Source organism: Solanum stenotomum, chromosome 3 (genome assembly GCF_019186545.1).
Source record: "Solanum stenotomum isolate F172 chromosome 3, ASM1918654v1, whole genome shotgun sequence".
Taxonomy (NCBI): domain Eukaryota; kingdom Viridiplantae; phylum Streptophyta; class Magnoliopsida; order Solanales; family Solanaceae; genus Solanum; species Solanum stenotomum.
The window spans coordinates 4,005,267-4,024,644 of record NC_064284.1 but is presented as its reverse complement, the minus strand read 5'-3'; the positions used below and the strand labels follow the sequence as shown (position 1 = coordinate 4,024,644).

The window sequence follows — 19,378 nt, the reverse complement described above, 5'->3', positions numbered from 1 at the left end:
CGACTAAATTCTAATTGAAATTCAATTGGCCATTAATGGCAATTTTAGCCGATTTCCTCAACCCCTTTACATGAACTACCCATCCAGGCCCAATACCAACAATCACTAGGAGCTCATTATTCTTAACTACATTTTCAGCCAATTGTAATTCCCATTCCAACAATACAACAACAGCATATGTAATTCCCATCCCAATCCAATACGTACAGCAGCACTAAATCGACAACTCAACCCACTCCATTTTCCTTGTCCCGGTCCAAATCAGTCCCAAAAGAAACCCAGGAACAGCTGTGCGCAGAAAGCACTAACACGTTAACATCATAGCAGTTCCAAACGCTCACAAAATGACAGAGCAACGGCAGATACACGACGTTAATTCGTTGTCTTCATCTTTTGCTCTACCAGTGCAATCGTACAGCAAAGAGGCATGTATTTCTCCCCTTTCCTCTTTCGGAATGGGGCGAAAATCTCAGAAAATGTGTCGCTCCAAATTGGTGAAAGGGTTTTAGGAATTTGAATTTTGAATTGGTCCCCTTCTTATTGATTTCTGTCCGTTTTCCCCCACAATCTACCCTAATAATCCTCTATATATATTCTCTTCTTACTCTTGTTAAGGGGGACTTTTTTTTGGGGCTGGAAGTTGAAAACTTAGAGCCAAAATGGCGTCGGTCTTTTTTTTTTTAGTGAACAAAATTTTTACCTAAGAGATTTGAGCGATTCTTTGGTGGGGAACTTTTGGTCACTCTTCATTAACATATAGTTCTCCGGAGTTGTTGGTGGAAGAATCGTTGCTCCTCCAAGCTTGTAGTTGTCCCGGTTCTACTACACATCTGAAGGTAGTATCCATTTCGCTTTGAACACATTTTGCTCATAATGTGTTGCTCGTTTGACTCTCAACTGTGTGAGCCTCTTATATGTTAGCATTTTATTCTGGCATGCTTTTTGATTCCCTGTTGGTTGTAAATCAGCGATGAAGCTCGCTTAAGAGTCTATGGTTATTGTTTGTTTTTGTTTCGTTGAAGGTTTGATGTTTTCCCCCTCCCGAGTTCATGTTCTAATTGTTGAAATTTTTTTTTTTTTTGCTATTATCTCGATTGATGGGTTATGAAAGTTGTGGTTCGATAGTAAAGCTTGGAATCATCTTTCATAGATGGTTTCGACTTTTTCCCCTTTGTTCTTACTTTTTGGCCAGTAATCTGCTTATCTTGTAGGTCTTAGCGTATAGTGATTTGTGCCTCCTATCCTCTTCCTTTGTCTCTAAAAGTTTTCTATTGTGGTTAGCTTTGTCTAAGTTCATTACTTTATTTTATTATGAGTTTGCCGTCGTGCTTACATTTCAACTACCCTGTTTGCTTCTACTTCGTCTAGTTGAATTCAAGGGATAATATACTCCACCGATTTTACATTTTTTATTTATTTTATTTTATTTTTTTCCAGCCAAATGTCTCTTTGTTTGTTTTTACTGTTAAATTGCCATATAGAGATCTTATATTTAATCCAAGGTGCTTGTTTGTTGTAAAGGGGGAAGTGACTCTTTATTTGCTAATTGTGTACTTCCAATTGTCTGTCTTGTTATCTAACATTTGTTTATATGTCTTGCTTTGCTTAGAATATATATTGTTGGGCTCCCTTGAATGCATGCTTTCGTATATAAATTATGTTAAACTTATTATAATGCTTTGTTGCTCTTCTAGGTTAATCTCAAAATCAGAATAGTTTAGCCTTTGAAGCAATTAACCATGGACCTTGTTTTCTTGCTCTTTTAAATATGAAAATCTTCTTGTGCTTAAATAATCTTTAGTTCCATTTGGATTGATAATTGTGTGTGAATTAGTCTTCTTGTTAGTATGTATTAATTATTTTCTCTTTTTTTTTCTTACATGAACCTTTGTGAGAGTCCATCGGACTCCTTCATATTTTTGTGCATTTCATCTTGAGCCAAAGAGGCTTGACCTTGTTCCTCCCGAGTCAAAAACCGAAGTACAGGTGCAATGAGCAGATTTCAGGTCCTAAAACCCCCCAAAAGGGGTAGTATGCAATATGTATACAGCCGTATACACTGATATACATGGAAAAAATATCGATACACAGGTTCAAAAAATGAAGTGCAGGCTGCAGGGGTCAAAATAGACTGTATACACTCCATATACAGTCTGATATACATGAAAACGGGTTAAAACATGGCTTATATACAGCGGTATACGCCAAATGTATACACAGAATTTCAAGTGTAAAAAGGGGCGAAAATGGGCTGAAATCCATCAGCAGGCCCACTCTTAGAATTTAGGACAGATTTGGGCCAAGAATTTGAATTTGGGCAAAGGGCCCAAATTTGACATTTTCTTCTCACTTGTATTTATTTATCATTGTGTTGACTAACCTTACTTGTTATGTTGTTACGGTTAATTTAATTAAATTCCCAAGAATGGTCATTTCTTTTTATTTTTCAAACTAAGGTATACATATTTTATTACTTAGTTTTTAGTTTAATATCAATCTTGTTGACATTTTATGAACTATTCCCCTTTAGAAAATTCTCCTTTAGTTCATTCCTTAAGATAAATAAAATAATAATAATAATAATAATAAATAAATAAATAAGTTAAAATAAATTAGTTTTTTTTTTCTTTACTTAGTTAAAATTTTAAAAATAAGTTAAAATAAATGAGTTCTTTCACTTAGTTAAAATTTCAAAAAATTAGTTAAATGAATGAGTTTTCATTTACTTAGTTAAAATTTCAAAATTAGTCAAAATCATTTTGGTCAAATCGCCGATCAACCGCGAGTTAGCGGGCATTCCGAGGGCCTAACACCTTCTCGGAATGTACATTGAACTTCGAACCATTTTATTTTCAATTGATTTTATCTGTTTAAATCTTTTGAAAACCTTAAAGTGTTTTTCTTGATTTTTACTAAAAATTAAGTGGCGACTCTGATCTTTTGGAAGTTCGATTTTTCTTAAATCTAAGTTTAATCGATATTTCTAAAAATTAAGTCATTTTTTCTTTTATATATATTTTCGAATAAAACATATGTATGTATGAGTTTTAATTAGTAACTTATTTTGTATCATAATATAGTAGAATGACAGGATTAATGTAAAGAAAAGATAACTAATTTTATAAAATATGTTTATTTATCTCATTCTACCAATAAAATAGGCTCTTAATATATTGTGAAGAAGAAACTAACGAATTGAAACATACAAGAAGTTTGATTTGTATAGATGTATTTTACTCGAATTCAATGCATAATGAATCATTTTTTCATAACTTTCAAATTTTAATAATTTGATTTAATAATAAAAGTTTAGATTATAATAATTGAGTTAGGTATATTTGATGAATATTTAACTTTATTAATGGTAGAGAGACAAATCTATTATTCTCATTGTCCCAATTTATATGACTTATTTTTTTTAGTTCGTTCTAAAAAAATATTTCTATATTTAGTAATAATTTAATTTTAAAATACATATTTTATCCTTAATAAAATGATTTTTAACCACACAAATATTTATGATTTATTTTAGACCATAATTTTTTTTAAAAAAAAATCTTAAATTTTGTGTCAAGTCAAACTAATTCATATAAATTAAGACGAAGAGATAAGCTATTGAATTTCAAACTTTACATTATTTAGAGAAAAAAAAAAGTAACTAGGGCAGGAGAAGAGAATATGCAAAGGAAATTATAAAGTGAAAAATCGAAGCCTTACCAATAAAATAAAATTTTAAATAATACAATCAATTAAGCTTAATGAGATTACGAACTAATCCTTAAAAAAAAGTCGTATTTATAATCTCCAAACCCTAAACCCAGAGGAGGTTCAAGCGACAATTTTATTTTCTAGAGGGGCCAAACCGACAATTAACCCGCGAGAAGAAAAACAAGAATGCTGCTCAGTTGATGCAAGCTCTGGTTTTGTGACTATTATGCAAACACCTCTTACCCATTCTTCTTCTTCCTAACTAAAACCCTAACCACAAATCTTCAAACAAATGTTTTCTTGAAACTTATAATCTTTAGGCACCCATGCCTTACACTAATCTTATTCAAAACTGCCTTAAGGTGAGGCTTAAAGCCAGCCAATTTCTGTCCACTATGTCCACTTCTCTGCAACTTTGTCCAAATCGTTTTCACTTTGAAACAAACCCTCTACTTTACCGGTCGACACAATCTGTAATACCTCAAAAACGATGCCTTCATGGAAGTGTTGGGTTCTTTTGTTCAGCTAAGGGATCTTCTTCTTCTTCGTCTTCGTCGTCTGTTGTGTTGAGGCGGAAAAGACATGGCTCATCTTCGTCTTCTTCTTATCCTTCTCCGTATTTTTATCAGCAGAATTTGGGGTATGGAAGATTTGCTTATGATGAGTGTGAGTCTGAGTCGGAGTCTGATCGTGAAACTCAGTCGTCTAAGCAATTGGTGAGTTAATTGTGAAATTCACTAGTTTATTGGATTGTAGGGTAGTATAATATTCTATTTTCTTGTTCAAGAAGGTTAATTGATGAGTGTCTTTGGGACGAACTCTTCAAATTCTGTTACTTCTGTTGGCATTGATACAGCCATTTTGCATTAAGAGTTAGCTATTATAATAGTCTTCTCGTGTGCATTTAAAACTAAAAGCTCATACCTTTTAATCTTTTCAAAAAGGAAGAAAGAAAAGCTTATCCCTTTCTTACTTTCATGTGTTGTCAACTCTAGGGTGAATCAGCCCTTCATAACATTGAAGAATGGAGGTGGAAGCTAAGCATGCTAATGCGCAAAAAAGATGACCAAGAAGTGGTCTCAACGGACAAAAAGGATCGACGTGATTTTGAGCATATATCAGCTTTGGCAACTAGAATGGGTTTACACTGGTATATCTAATTTCCTTAAAATTTGCTTTCATTTCTTCCAATATACTTGGTCAGAAAAGAAGGTTGTTCAGTACTTCAGTTCATTTTGTGTTCACTTTGATGTGAATTTCTTTTATACTAATATATTTATATATTTTGATGCAGCCGCCAGTATGAAAAAACAATTGTGTGTAGCAAAGTCCCATTGCCAAATTATAGGCCAGATTTGGATGTTAAGCGTCCACAAAGAGAGGTAAATTAGTTGACATGAAGCTTTTTGTCTGGCTGTCTATTCCTTGTGCTTCATTATTTTCAGTACGTTCTTCAATAATGCATCTTCGGTTGATGTTTTAGGTCATATTACATTATGGATTACAAAGTAGGGTAGGTGATCTTCTTGAAGCACATCTTTCTAAAAAGTCAGTAAACAAGGAAAACCTGACACATAATGCTTCCTTGAGAGGAAGCAATGACAACAATTCTCCCAATGATAAAGAACTTCATGAGAATGAGAAGCCATTTGCACGAAATGTTGTAGCAGAGAGAATTCTCATGCGAAGGAGCTTGGAGATGCGTAATAAACAAGGAGATTGGCAGGTTATATTCTATCTTTTACCGGATTGTTGCCACTAACACTTGTTCCATTTTCTAGACTTTTGTTTGTTTCACGGTGTACAATTGTTATCTGTATATTGTTCAGACCTTATTTCTCCTCTATCAGCTGAACCATGTTAGGCTTATGTCTTCTTCTCTCTCTTCAAAATGTTTTGGATCTTGCAATCTTGAAAAACTTGGACACTGTTAATGTAAAGAATGTCTGATGGCTTGGCACTTTAACAGAGGCATCAAGAGGTAAATGATAACTTTGTTAAGAGCGGATAAAGTTGTTCGATCATATTCCAGGAAACTTGGTCTTCTATTGTAATTCAGCTGCATCCCAGAAATTTCTGCCTTTTGTTTTTTTCACTAACATATCTCTCTGCCAAGTATTAAATTTTCTTGGGATAGCTGGGATCATCTTGTATCACAGTACTGCTTCCTGGATTGAATTATTCAAAAGATTTGAAACTATCTTGATCCATTCAAAATGGAAGAGGGGTCCTGTTCTTCCTGAGCTCCTTTCACAATATAGCATTTACCTTCCCTGGTCATCTACAGTTGCACTCACTACTTATGTTTATGATATTCATTCTGAATTATGTATTTGGAGTGGGAAGTTCAAGAGATCTAATGACTATTTTTGTATTCCAGACAGTGGACTTCATAAATATATCCCATTCTGATTGAGTTCTGCCTGCTTCAAACATTTCTCCATGCTCAATGTGATTACCTGTCTTCTATCCTTTCTTCGTTCATTCCTACAAGTAAAAATGAAATGCATAATAACTTATATCGCTAAATGAAAAAAAAACCCAAAAAAGCAAAAATGATGAGAAGCATAATAACCAAACCGTGAACAACTACGAAAGCAAATTTTGTACCATAAAGTTAGTGCGCAAGATAATGGATGGTTGATATGTTTTCTTCTTAAACTAGAACAAATTGATTAATTAAGTTCGTGATTTTTAGATGTTAATTAATTCACGTGAAATTTGATAGGTAATTTTACTTTTGTCTTTGTCAAAGGTTTTAGAAGTTTATTCTTATAGTTATTTGATGGTAAAGTGGGTTTAAACTACCTGTGGATACTTGATCTGAAGTTCTCAGTAATTTTATTGTAGAACTTTTGTGTAAAGGTAACTATCAAGTTGTCTCTTGAACGGGTACTGCAATGAGCAATTCATCTTTGAGCACTATCCTATATATCAGATTTGACAGACAGCCGTCTTTCTGTAGGGATCTCCTGAAGGCCAGAAGATGCTAGAACTTCGAAGAAATCTCCCTGCATATAAAGAGAGAGAGGCATTGCTTAGAGCCATTTCTGAGAATCAGGTTATCAGCAGTTCTGTCGAATTATTCACTTTTATGGCTTTGCTATTGCTGTAAATTTAAGTTGAATAATAGTAGGTCTCCCTTTCTAGGCTTTTCTTATTTGTCCTGATTTTAATCTTCCACTTCCAATTTTGATTGACCAATGAATCTATTACAATTATGTTTTCTCTATTTGTACATTGTAGTATGGTGGAAATAACACATCATGAAGTTCTGGAGGGGGCCCTTACCTGCCTATCTGATTGTCCAGTTTTTTTTTTTTAATTTATTGAAGTATCAATTAGAGTGATACTGATATATTGGAATACTTCTTTCGAATTGACGCTTGCTTTCCTAGAATTTGACTGCGCATAATGGTTCATGTGAAGAATTGTCCTGACCGAAATTAGTTCTGCAGGTGGTGGTTGTGTCTGGGGAAACTGGATGTGGTAAGACTACCCAATTGCCTCAGTACATTTTAGAAGCTGAGATAGAAGCTGCTCGCGGAGCTACTTGCAATATCATTTGTACTCAACCAAGGCGAATATCTGCTATGTCTGTCGCTGAAAGAGTTGCTGCAGAGCGTGGGGAGAATCTGGGAGAATCTGTGAGTTCTTGGCTCTTGCTATTTCTTCTACATGTGTTGCATTGGGTGTATAAAATGGTATTGTTCTGATTATGTTCTCCAATTTTTTAGGTGGGCTATAAGGTTCGGCTTGAGGGCATGAGAGGGAGGGATACCCGCCTCTTATTTTGCACAACTGGTATTCTTCTGAGGAGATTACTGGTTGATAGAAAGTTGGAAGGTGTCACTCACGTTATTGTAGACGAGATTCATGAACGCGGAATGAATGAAGGTATTTGCCGACCTGGCAATGTTGCATTTTTTATAAAAAAAAAAATTAAACCCTTGTACTTCAAGTAGCTTACTATAGTTTTCTTCCGTTTCCAGATTTCCTTTTAATTGTCCTTAAAGATCTCCTTCCCCGTCGACCTGAATTGAGGCTGATTTTGATGAGTGCTACTCTTAATGCCGAGCTCTTCTCTTCCTATTATGGTGGTGCCCCAATGATCCATATTCCTGTAAGTTGAAGGTTTAAAACATTTTCTGCCATGATGCAGGCTTCAAATCATGTGATACCTGTCCAAATGCTGACAGCCGGATACCCTTCTTTGAGACTAGAAAAAGACGAAAATAGGAACAATTCATAGAAGTAGTTTTCTGGAGATTCTTGTCGACTGTATATAAACCATTTTATGCATGTTTGAAGGTATTTTGAAATGCATGCAAGTCAGATATTTATATGTGATGATGTCACATATAGAAATAAATAGGATGGCTGGAATGGAGAGGAGTGCTATGACATTCTATGCTATAGGAAGATACCTGCGATACATAAAGACAAGTTCTATAGAACAGTTTTGGGATCAGCAATTTTAGAAAGGGTTTAAGTATTGGGCCATGAAGGCTCAATATATCTACAATATGAAAGTTGTATAGATGCGAAGATTTAGATAGATGTGCGGGCATATGAAATCGGTTGAGAGTAGGAACGATCACTAGCAACAGAGCATGCACATAGCAACATGCGTATAAAATGCCAAAAGGTTGTTAATTTTCCTAAAAACAAATTATTTACTATTGGAATGAAATGGACATGGATATATTTTTTTATAAGCAAAATGGACCTGTATATATTAGAAATGCATTTAAACCAGCTTGGTGTTTAGTAAAAACTGTTTTGACTTGCCAAAAGAAAAAAAGAATAGAACGGATAAAATGAGTTATATAGCTGACTTCAACTAATTTGGATTGAAGCTTAGTTGGTTGGTTGCTTGATTGGTTTTTAAAACCAAATGGAATGGAGAAGTTGCATTCAGTTTTAACATATAACATCCTTTTTATTACGATCATTCAGGTTACTATATCCATGATTTATTTTAGGATTTACCTCAGCAACACCATAGAATCCTTTGTATTTGCATGGCCAAAGAATTATGAGACAAGCTTCATACTTGAGCTGTTTTAGAGTTCTTGATCCTCCTAGAAACAAAATGCTTTTTGTTCTTGTTGAGAATATAATTAAATAATAAAAGTGTGCTCTCTCTAACAACTTAAGCTTTTAGATGAGATGGTCACACACTTCAACATGATATCAGTGCAGGCAAAGGCAAAGGTCCTGAGATCGAATCTCACCGCCACCCATATTAAAAATAATTTCCATGTGCTTGGCCCATGAAAAAAAAACCAAGCCCGTGCGTGAGGGGGCGTGTTGAGAATATAATTAAATAATAAAAGTGTGATCTCTCCAATAGCTTAAGCTTTTAGATGAGATGGTCACACACTTCAACATTTTTTGGGGGACTAATTTCTCTCTCCGTTCTCATCAGGGTTTTACTCATCCCGTCCGAAGTCATTTTCTGGAAAATATTTTGGAAATGACTAGATACCGGTTAACTCCATATAATCAAATTGATAACTATGGTCAAGACAAGATGTGGAAAATGCAGAAACAGACTATTAGGAAGAGGAAGACCCAAATTGCTTCAGCTGTTGAGGTATGTAGTCTCTATGCTGTTATCATGGGCTCTGTATGATTGTTTTTTGTTTGACATTTGAGCTTTGAAACAGGAATCGCTAGAATCAGCTGATTTTGGGCAGTATAATCCTTTGACTCGGGATTCACTATCCTGTTGGAATCCTGATTCAATTGGCTTCAACCTTATTGAGCATGTGCTTTGTCACATATGTAGAAACGAAAGGCCTGGTGCTGTGTTGGTTTTTATGACTGGTTGGGATGACATTAATACTGTGAAGGACCAGCTGCAGGCTCATCCACTGTTGGGAGATCCAAGCAGAGTTTTGCTGCTTGCATGTCATGGTTCCATGGCCAGTGCAGAGCAGGTATTGCCAAGTTGGAAGTATTATTTTGTTTTTGATTGTTAGGAAGTGTTAATTTTTTATGCTCTTTGCCTGTTGTTGCATTTCTGCATTCTTTTAGCTTCCTTAGAAATCAGTATTTTAGAACATCATGTATGGCTTAATGGAGAAATTTCGGTTATTTAAAGGCAGAACCACCTTACCAATTCTGTGAATCTGTTGGGCACTTCCAGTATCTTTGTCGTATTGGTGTAAGATATATTGAGATTTTGAGGAGTTCATCTTTTTATATTGTTTAAGTGGTTACCAAGGAATTTTTCTTTTTTGAATAGTTGATGATCTTTTTATTTCTTATCTTTTGTTATAAATTATTTAGTTAATTCTCTTTCTTTTGTTTGAGGGCTGTAGAATGAATTAAGTGTCTATCTATTGGTATCTCTCTTAAATGTGTTTTGAGTTTCATCCTAGTACAGAAGACATGTTCTGATGACAAAACTTATTAATTAACAATTATCATGGAACTGATTGGGTGTCAATATGTTCTTTCTTACCTTAAGTTTCATTTGAAATAATCCTGAGAGCTAGAGGTGTCAATTGAGTTTGAGTTTCATCCTGGCTCAATCGGGAGCTTTAAGATCTAGTCGAAATCATTAACTTATGGTTAAGTCAAAAAAATTATAACTTAATCTGCTTGATATTCTTGTAATTTACATATTGCTGGACTCTCTTAAATTTTTTATTTGTATTCGCTTGCAAACAGAAATTGATTTTTGATAAGCCAGAGGATGGAATCAGGAAAATTGTGTTAGCTACCAACATGGCTGAAACAAGTATCACCATAAATGACGTGGTTTTTGTGGTCGACTGTGGAAAGGCAAAAGAGACATCTTATGATGCAATCAACAACACTCCCTGTTTGCTTCCTTCTTGGATTTCAAAAGCTTCTGCTCGGCAAGTAAGATAGATATGATCTAGCTTCTTCAACATTTGCAATACGTAAAGTGATTATGTAATTTGGGGTATAGGTCTTCCGACCCCCAGCTTTTTAGTGTTTTTGAGCTATTTTGTTAGTGCTGTGGAATCGACATCATAAGTGAATGTCCTTTTAACTTTCCAGAGAAAAGGAAGAGCTGGCCGTGTTCAACCTGGCGAGTGTTATCATCTCTATCCCAGATGTGTATATGAAGCTTTTGCAGATTATCAACTGCCAGAGCTTCTGAGAACACCTTTACAGTCCCTATGCCTGCAGATTAAAAGCTTACAACTTGGAAGTATTTCAGACTTTCTATCCAAGGCAATCCAGTCACCAGAACCACTATCTGTAAGTTGGGACCAACTCTTTCACCTAGCTTCGAGAATGTGTGATAATTTGTGAGAGTGAAAGTGGAGAATGAGGGTAAGTAAAATGGTTTAAATCGTCCGGGGAGGGAAATAATCAGGAGGGCTGTTAAAAGTGATGAACTTGCAAGCACTCCATTTCAAAATTTGCAATGCTTTGAATGGGTAGTGACACCAAACAACCTAATATGCACATATGGCATCACATCTCAGTGTTTAGACTTGTAAACCACTGAAGTCTATTAATTTTCACATTCTGTTCATGAAAACACGGGTAAAGATATGTGCATCCTATCAGGTGAAGAATATGTAACATCTGCCTTTCAACCAGACCTGGATTTAAGATGTCTAGTATACTTCTTCATATGACAATTCTGGCTCCCTGACTTTATGTTTAATGGGCATATATCTTGTTTGCGTTGTGGTTAATTTGATTCACATGTAATTGCGATTATTGTTTTGCAGGTTCAAAATGCTATTGAGTATTTGAAGACAATAGGGGCTCTAGATGAGGATGAAAATCTGACAGTACTTGGTAAAAACATAGCTTAATTTTATAAATCGTCCAGCATATTTTCCATAGGCTTCTTTCAACATCATTTTGGTAAAAGAAAACTTGACTTCTGGATTTTCCTGTAGGACACAACCTATCAATGCTTCCAGTTGAGCCAAAACTGGGGAAAATGATAATATTAGGTGTAGTATTCAACTGCCTGGATCCAGTTCTGACAGTTGTTGCTGGTTTAAGTGCTAGAGATCCATTTTTAATGCCATTTGACAAGAAGGATGTAAGTTAATATTCTCTGATTTATGGATGAAGATGGATAATCTTACCATGTTCTTGTTTCTTTAAGTGACTCAACTAGTGTCTAGATATGTTCTTGTTTTGTATTTTTCTTTCGGTGATACATATATCTCTTTCTTTAAGTAAGGAATCTCTGTGCACTGTGTTAATGAGCAACAGATATAATATGTTTTATGTGCATGCATCTCGAATGTTGCTCTGTAAACATATCTGTTAATGCTTGGCAGGTCTTCAGTTTCCTTTGTTCCAAGTTAGTTTTGGGGACTGAAATGTAAATTTACCCCCTTTCTTTACCGCATCAGTGCAAGGGAATAGTGATCGTCTCTAAAGTAACTTGCTTGGGAACAAATGTTTGGACTGAGACCTTTTCAATTAGCAATTGGTCACCTTATATTCTTGATTTCACTTTAGTGTCTTCTACTTGAGGACCATGTGTCATGTATTGAATTATCACTTCTTGCAGCTTGCTGAGTCTGCCAAAGCCCAGTTTTCTGCTCGAAACTTCAGCGATCACCTTGCTCTTGTTCGGGCTTATGACGGCTGGAAAGATGCTGAAAGGCAGCAATCTGGTTATGACTACTGTTGGAGAAATTTCCTTTCTGCGCAAACTCTCAAAGCGATGGACTCCCTTCGAAAGCAATTTTTATATCTGCTTAAGGACATTGGTTTAGTTGATAGCATTCAGAGTTGTAATGCCTGGAGTAATAATGAACATCTGGTTCGAGCGATTGTATGTGGTGGACTATTCCCTGGCATATGCTCTGTTGTGGTGAGTTGTGCTATTTTGATTAACAATCCATTTCTTGATCATCGAGGTTAGCACTTCATATGGAATTTACATGAAGTGAAAGTTGGCTTGTGCATGATTCTGATTGCTAAACTCTTTAGCTCTCTTACTGCATGCATTTTTGCACTTCCGTCTTAGCTATTTTATCAGTAAAAGGTTGGTTAGTGTTGAGCTAGGTCAGATTGGTTTTACTTTGTAGATAAAAATCTCATGGCAATCCTTCATTCTCTCTATCTGTGTGCTAACTGAACATATATTGGACTGGCAGAACAAGGAGAAGTCAATCTCATTGAAAACAATGGAGGATGGTGGAGTCCTTTTATACTCTGTAAGTTTCATTGTATAATTAGTTTTGTTTAAATTTTGACACGTCATATATTTTTTTGATGAAAAGTTTCATTCTTTTAATAGTGCTTTTCCTTTTTTCCCTTAGAATTCTGTCAACGCTCAAGAACCTCAAATTCCATACCCATGGCTTGTCTTCAACGAAAAAGTTAAAGTGAATGCAGTATTCCTGCGTGATTCTACAGCTGTATCTGATTCTGTGGTACTCTTATTTGGCGGAAGCATTTCTGGAAAAGCTCTAGTAAGTTTTTCTTTCTTCTGACTCTACCTATTCCCACCCCGACTCCCCTGCCCGCAGGGACAAGGTTGATTTCTTTGTTGTTTTGCTGAGTTCACGTTGGCATGCTCTTGAATCCTCCATGATTATTTGTATGATTTAGTGTTTGGTGCGCCCTTAAAACTCCTTTTTCTCTTGTTAGGATGGACACTTGATGATGCTTGGAGGATACTTGGAGTTTTTCATGAACCCCTCACTGGCAAATACCTACATAAGCTTGAAGAGGGAGCTTAATGAACTTGTCCATAAGAAAGTATGTATATCCCTTCATCTTTGTGTGTGTTATCATCGTTTGAGCTTTCCATAGTTGCCATTTCTGTGGTGTTACTCCTAGCAACTGTGAATGGATGATATTATTTGTAACTATTCCACACATATCTCGTTTCATTTGCATTCTTCGGAAAGAATATTACTAGTGGATGCATATGACAAATTCTTCTCTACTGATGTTTGCTTTTTCTGCCAGCTCTCGGACCGTAATTTTGATGTAGGAAGGCATGGTGAGCTATTAGAAGCTGTTAAATTGCTGGTGTCAGAGGATCAATGTGAAGGTAAATTTGTCTATGGTCGTAAACCATCCCCCAAGAAGTCTGCAAAGGAGTTACAGAAAAATGTCATTTCAACGAAGGGCAGTGGTGGTGAGAATCCGAAGTCTCATCTCCAAACGTTGCTTGCTCGGGCTGGCCACCAATCACCCAGTTATAAGATAACACAACTAAAAAATAATAAGTTCCGCGCCACTGTAATATTCAATGGGTTAAATTTTGCTGGCCAGCCTAGCAGTAGCAAGAAGGAAGCTGAAAAAGATGCAGCTGCTGAAGCTCTGCAGTGGTTGACTGGTGAGACCCAATCCTCTTCTAAAGTTGTTGAACACATGTCAGCACTTCTGAAGAAAAGCAAGAGTAAAAATCAACTTCATAGTACAAAATGGAGGTAATTGTTGCATAAGTTAGGGTAGCTAACCCAACAGTCCCACGGATAAAGAGGTTCTCGCTGGCATTATTTTTCTCGGTTGAAAAATGATGAGTGATTTTTGGCGAAGAAGATGCAGCTTGAAGGTTGTATATAATGAGTCTTATTGGACCTTCATTTTTTAAGCGGGTTGCAGACAATCTCAAGGGAGCGCTGTATTTGAGTATTGCCATTGTGGGAGGAATTAATCATTGCGGTATCTTCCTATTTGGTGACCTAGGTTACAGTTCACTACACTCTGGTCACCATGATGTCTATATTCTGTCCCAAAAGCTAGTCAAATTCTCAAGCAAGAGTTTGGCTCAGCCGATCAATTCTTTCACTGAGAAGTGGACTGCCGCCTAGTTTGGATGGGCAGATGTGCAATGACCTGAACGGTCCTGGCCTTAGGATTACACTAATTTTTATACCTTTGTATGAATTTTGCTTCTGATTCATTATTACTTGTGAGAAAGGATCCGTAGGAGGAAAATGGAGAGTTGTACACCAAATACAAAGTTGTATTAGAGTCTTGAATGATCATGATCATGATGTATTATACACTTGTAAGTCGAAGAATGTATTTTTCCTTCAAATTTTTCACAATGATTACAGAAAATTGGCGCCTTTCCAGTTCTCTGAGATATTCATTTGGAATTTTGGGTGCAGATTATTTGCAAGTGTTCCCCAGTCACTCCTTGTAACAATTTCAATATGCGATAGTTCGTTTATGTATCGTAGGACATTTTAATTTTTTTTTAGATTCCTACCTGGTGTCTTGATACACGCATTAGAGCATGACAAAATTCGGAGTTGCACCTTTTGCACGATTACAAAGATGACTCTTGACGTAATCCAGATTTGTGCAAAAGATTCGTGCTGAGTGGTACATACATTGGAGCTTGGCAAAATCTGGATTTTCCCTGGAAGTTCCATATTTGGGGTCTTCATAACAAAGGATTCGCGCCTTTGCTGTGTAAAGGTGTTACCTAACAAAGACGACGACTTTCGTACATTGGTTACAAGATTGACTTTCAAAAACATGCCATCTGGATTTAGAAAAAAAAACGCACGAAGACAAAATGAACTAACTAGACAATCTAAGTTGAACCAAATAAAGAAAAGAACCAAGTTAAGTGAAACAAGAATAAATTAAATGAAATTTAATCCTGGCTTTGTGCCTTTGTTTATTGGAGAAATACCAACAAAAAGAAAAAAAAAAACTCAACTCCTCAAAAGCTCTAATGCTTTCAATAGAGTTCCTCTAAATCTATTTACATCAATTTTTACATCTTGTTGATCTAAATAAACTTTCCTATATGAAGCCCATCCTTTAGGAGAAATCATATTACCAGGAGGATCCTTTAATACATGATGTTCAAGTGGATATTGTTGAATTAAAGAACTCTCATTTACACTAATCTTGTAACCCAAATACTTCAAATTCATATCCATAGCTGGAATTTCAAAATCTTCTTTAGATACCCATTCCATTCCCAATCCCACAATTTGTATAACACTTGCATTTTCTGGCAAAAAAACCATATTTGTCAATCCAGCACCATGAACTCCCATTAGTACATCAAATGAGTTCACTTTTTTCGCAACTTGAACCAAATTTTCCCTTGTTTCTTCCACACCAACTTTGAACCCCAAACTTTTAGCCAATGTAACAATTGCTTCTATGTTTGTAAAACGTCTCGTTCTGCTTCTTGAAATGATAAGAAGTCTAGGCTTATTTTTCCTCATTTGATCATCATCAGCATTCTTTTTCAATCTCACCGCGGACTTTCTCTTCAAGGAGTATGTACTTTTCAAGAACTTTGTGAAGTCTAACATAGTATAAGAAGATTCTGAAGTGTTGATGCTGAATTCTTTATTGGCTTTTAAGCCAATTGTCATACTTGGGAAACAAAGGACATCTTTTTCCTTGTCAATATCAATAGCCTCATATTTTGACAATCTTTGTAACACTGGTTTGAACTTCTTGATCCACCAAGGCATTTTGTTAGTAATCAGAAACTGAACTTCACCATTGAAACGTCGCGATGTTTGAAATAATGGAATCAACACATCACTGAAATCATGGAAGTGATTTCCAGCATACCCTTTAGTTGAAAAAACAACTGCAGGGACAGTGTAGTTTCTAGTGCAAATTGGGATTTGTTGAGAAATATGAACTTTTTTGACTATTAAATTTGTAACACTGTCCATTGCTCTATCATCACCTTTTCTTGCATATGGTCTTATGTTCCATGAGTTGTTTTTTTCTTCATCAATTGATACAAAAAATATTGTTGATGAATTTCCATGTATTCTTATGTCACCTTTCATCTCACAGAGATCAGCTCTTGGATGTAACACATTACAAATTTGTTTCTCTTGTTCAATTTCGAAATCTGAAATCGAAAAAATTACAGGTATGGTAAGTACTTAGACAAATTTAAGTTCATTTACAAAAAAAAAAATTATGCTAATTAATATGAATACTTACATGGTTTTTTTGGCTTGGTGACTTCCTCTGTTATTGCTAGAATTTTCGGGCTACCACGAAGAGAAACCTTAACATTCACTGTCACACAAAAACATATTCATGTTCAACGACTTAAATCTAACTTATATAAACTGACAACGTAAATATTATATCCATACTAGGGCATTGAAGCATTAAACATGATATTCAAGAGGTCATATAGAATAACGAAACTTATATAGACTTTATATATATTGACAGTATAAAAAAAAAAAAATTCAATGAAACTTACCAACTCGAAAATGACGAATTTCAGGCTTGAAAAGAAAACAAAATGTGGCTGCTAAGATGAAACAACTAACAAATGCTCCAATTCCTAATTTCTTTTGCTCATGTTTACTAAAACTTCTGGCAAAGAAACTATCATACTTCATTTTTGCTAAAAATAAATAATATAATGTAACTACAAAAAAAGAAGATTTTTTTTTTTGAAGTCTCTCAAACTAACTTAATTAAAGAAGTGAGAAAATGCTAGTATTTGCAATTCTCATGATATATAGAGGTCATTTATTATCAAAGTGACTAGCATGAAACTCTTTTTTTCTCTTATATAATATAATTTTAGTGAATGCTCTCCACGTATTTTAGGACATTTTTTGAAAATTAAAAAATTTATGTTGTTTCTCGTTTGAAAGATATAACAAAGTTGACTATAAAATAAATGTGTTTTTTCCAAAATTGAGTCCATGTCTAAAAAAAGGATTTAGGATGGCCGGCACCTTAATTACCAAACATACTCAATAAGTAAATATAATTAAGATTTTGTTGATTTTTTCTTTATGATAAATACTAAGATTATGAATTTAGGTGGGAACTAATTAGACGTGCATATAGAAAATACTTATATGGATAGAAATTACTTGTTCAATAAAATATAGATAGCAAGACCTTATTAAGTTTGCTTAAATAGAATGGGGTTTTAATGCAATATACTAATTTGGGTCATTATTTGCATTACTGGAGTTAAATTTATTTCTTTTTATTGATTATTAATTAAGTAATGCTTTAGTGTGAACTAGTGGATTTCATTAATTAATGGTTGCTTAAGTGTGAAAAGTGTTACGTTAATTATTGTTTTTCTTTTCCTGAATTTTTTTAATTTCCCTTTACTTTTTTTTTTCATAATTAATTTCCCTATAATACTTTGTATATGTAATGTAATACAACGACAATTGAGCGATTAGTGGAAATAAAAAAAATCTCTCCAATTTCAAATAACATTCCTGAAATAATAGTTATTTTTATCTTTATTTGATTCTTTTTTCATCATCTACTTCTGGAATAGGGTGGGTGGGAGTGGGGAGTTCATTGATATTAAGGTGTCAAGGGAATTGAAGAAGGTTAGGGGTGGAAGCAATCGATGCTTTGATCATTCAATTGACTCTTTGTTGCTCGTCTGTACTAACTTGATGTCATAGTGATAGTATGTATTTCAATCGATTTTATCAACTATTGGATGAGTGGGGATGGGGAGTTCCTTTGATATTAAAGTGTCAAGGAGATTGAAGAAGTTCAGGGGTGGAAGTAATCGTTCTTGCTGACAGTCTGTACTAGTTTGATGTCATGTAATAAAAATAGAGATTTCAATCGATTTTACAATTATTAAATTTTAACCAATGATTTTCACCATATAAAGACAACAGTGATGTGTTTGAAAAACAAAAGATATTATCATATATACATACTCCATATATAATAACGATTAACTTCCCCTCTGACTAGAAATTTGATGAGAGGAGTTTGCAATAGATGTATGTAAATGAGTCAATCTCATCTACTTGGTCAAAAAGAAAGTGAAATTACTTTATTGTTACCATAATTCATATACATATGTTTTCTCAAGAGATTGTGATTTTTCCATATAATAATAGTATTATTTAATCAAAATTTTATAATTATGATATCTTTAAATCCATTTCAAATGATTATTCAGTGAGATACCAATACGAACCACTACGAGAAGCGTGTTGTTAATCCAAATGTCGGTTGTTAGCCGGATTGAGTTTGTCTCAGTTGAGTACATTGGATATGGTGGGTATGTATCGAAAATTTTATCACAAAATATTAAACGACGGTTTAAAATATTGTTAGTTATAGTCATATTAATTAGGTGGCAATAATTTGACGTTCTACTTATAAGTTTGAGAAATATATGAGTGATAGAGATAGAAGTTCAAATACAGATTCAGTCGAATAAATTCGCAAAATAAATAATTATATTAAAATATTCATCAAATGTGTTGACATGTTAAATTTAAAGTCATCCTTCTAAAATTTCAAACCCCACAAAGTTGAAATTTTCTAAGAGTTGTATTTATTTAATTTCTATTGATATTGAATTGACTTTTGCTATCTTACAAAAAGAAAATGAAATTAAATAGTATTAACTTTAGTATATATATTCTTGACACTCCCAAAGGGAAAGAAAAAAAAAGAGGGAAAAATTGAAAACTTATGCTGAATGGTCCAAGAAAATTGTTTGGTTTAAGAGTAGGACATTTTACCAATATCCCTCAAATATAGTGGGAGGCACGTTTGGGAGGAAATTTTGAATCCTCTAGACTATAGACAAGTGTGGTGATGAAAATAAAATTCAACTTTAATTTATTTGAAGCAAAATAAATATCCAAACAACATCAATTTTACCAGAATATTCCATTGTTTCTTTCCTTATGCACATTTATAAAATCTTTAATATTAAAAACAGTCGTGC

General features: G+C 34.5%; 2 protein-coding genes across 2 annotated transcripts; one reads left to right on the top strand and one right to left on the bottom strand.

The window, feature by feature from the left end:
* Positions 1–3,924: 3,924 nt before the first annotated feature.
* Positions 3,925–14,751, top strand: LOC125857923 (DExH-box ATP-dependent RNA helicase DExH3). Its single transcript, XM_049537578.1, has 19 exons — positions 3,925–4,424; positions 4,704–4,858; positions 5,003–5,090; positions 5,192–5,434; positions 6,674–6,769; positions 7,167–7,355; positions 7,446–7,605; positions 7,701–7,831; positions 9,140–9,307; positions 9,381–9,653; positions 10,390–10,584; positions 10,747–10,950; positions 11,433–11,502; positions 11,607–11,755; positions 12,236–12,541; positions 12,828–12,887; positions 12,993–13,145; positions 13,324–13,434; positions 13,648–14,751. Exons 1-19 carry the CDS (start codon positions 4,035–4,037, stop codon positions 14,116–14,118), a joined length of 3,612 nt encoding a protein of 1,203 aa, XP_049393535.1. The 5' UTR covers positions 3,925–4,034; the 3' UTR covers positions 14,119–14,751.
* Positions 14,752–15,356: 605 nt separating this feature from the next.
* LOC125860343 (alpha-1,3-arabinosyltransferase XAT2-like) lies at positions 15,357–17,053 on the bottom strand. Its single transcript, XM_049540282.1, has 3 exons — positions 16,898–17,053; positions 16,627–16,704; positions 15,357–16,531 (listed from the first exon to the last, which is right to left on the bottom strand). The coding sequence occupies exons 1-3, from the start codon at positions 17,037–17,039 to the stop codon at positions 15,357–15,359; spliced, it is 1,395 nt and encodes a 464-aa protein (XP_049396239.1). The 5' UTR covers positions 17,040–17,053.
* Positions 17,054–19,378: the final 2,325 nt, after the last annotated feature.

What these genes read in the sequence shown, in the direction of transcription:
- LOC125857923 (XM_049537578.1), top strand. Translation starts at nt 4,035, where the DNA reads ATGCCTTACACTAATCTTATTCAAAACTGCCTTAAGGTGAGGCTTAAA. An exon ending in AAATTGCTTCAGCTGTTGAG is followed by an intron (nt 9,308 to 9,380) that starts GTATGTAGTCTC and finishes GCTTTGAAACAG; the next exon opens with GAATCGCTAGAATCAGCTGA. An exon ending in ATGAACTTGTCCATAAGAAA is followed by an intron (nt 13,435 to 13,647) that starts GTATGTATATCC and finishes TTTTTCTGCCAG; the next exon opens with CTCTCGGACCGTAATTTTGA.
- LOC125860343 (XM_049540282.1), bottom strand. Translation starts at nt 17,039, where the DNA reads ATGAAGTATGATAGTTTCTTTGCCAGAAGTTTTAGTAAACATGAGCAA. An exon ending in AATTCGTCATTTTCGAGTTG is followed by an intron (nt 16,705 to 16,897) that starts GTAAGTTTCATT and finishes TTTGTGTGACAG; the next exon opens with TGAATGTTAAGGTTTCTCTT. An exon ending in CACCAAGCCAAAAAAACCAT is followed by an intron (nt 16,532 to 16,626) that starts GTAAGTATTCAT and finishes TTTCGATTTCAG; the next exon opens with ATTTCGAAATTGAACAAGAG.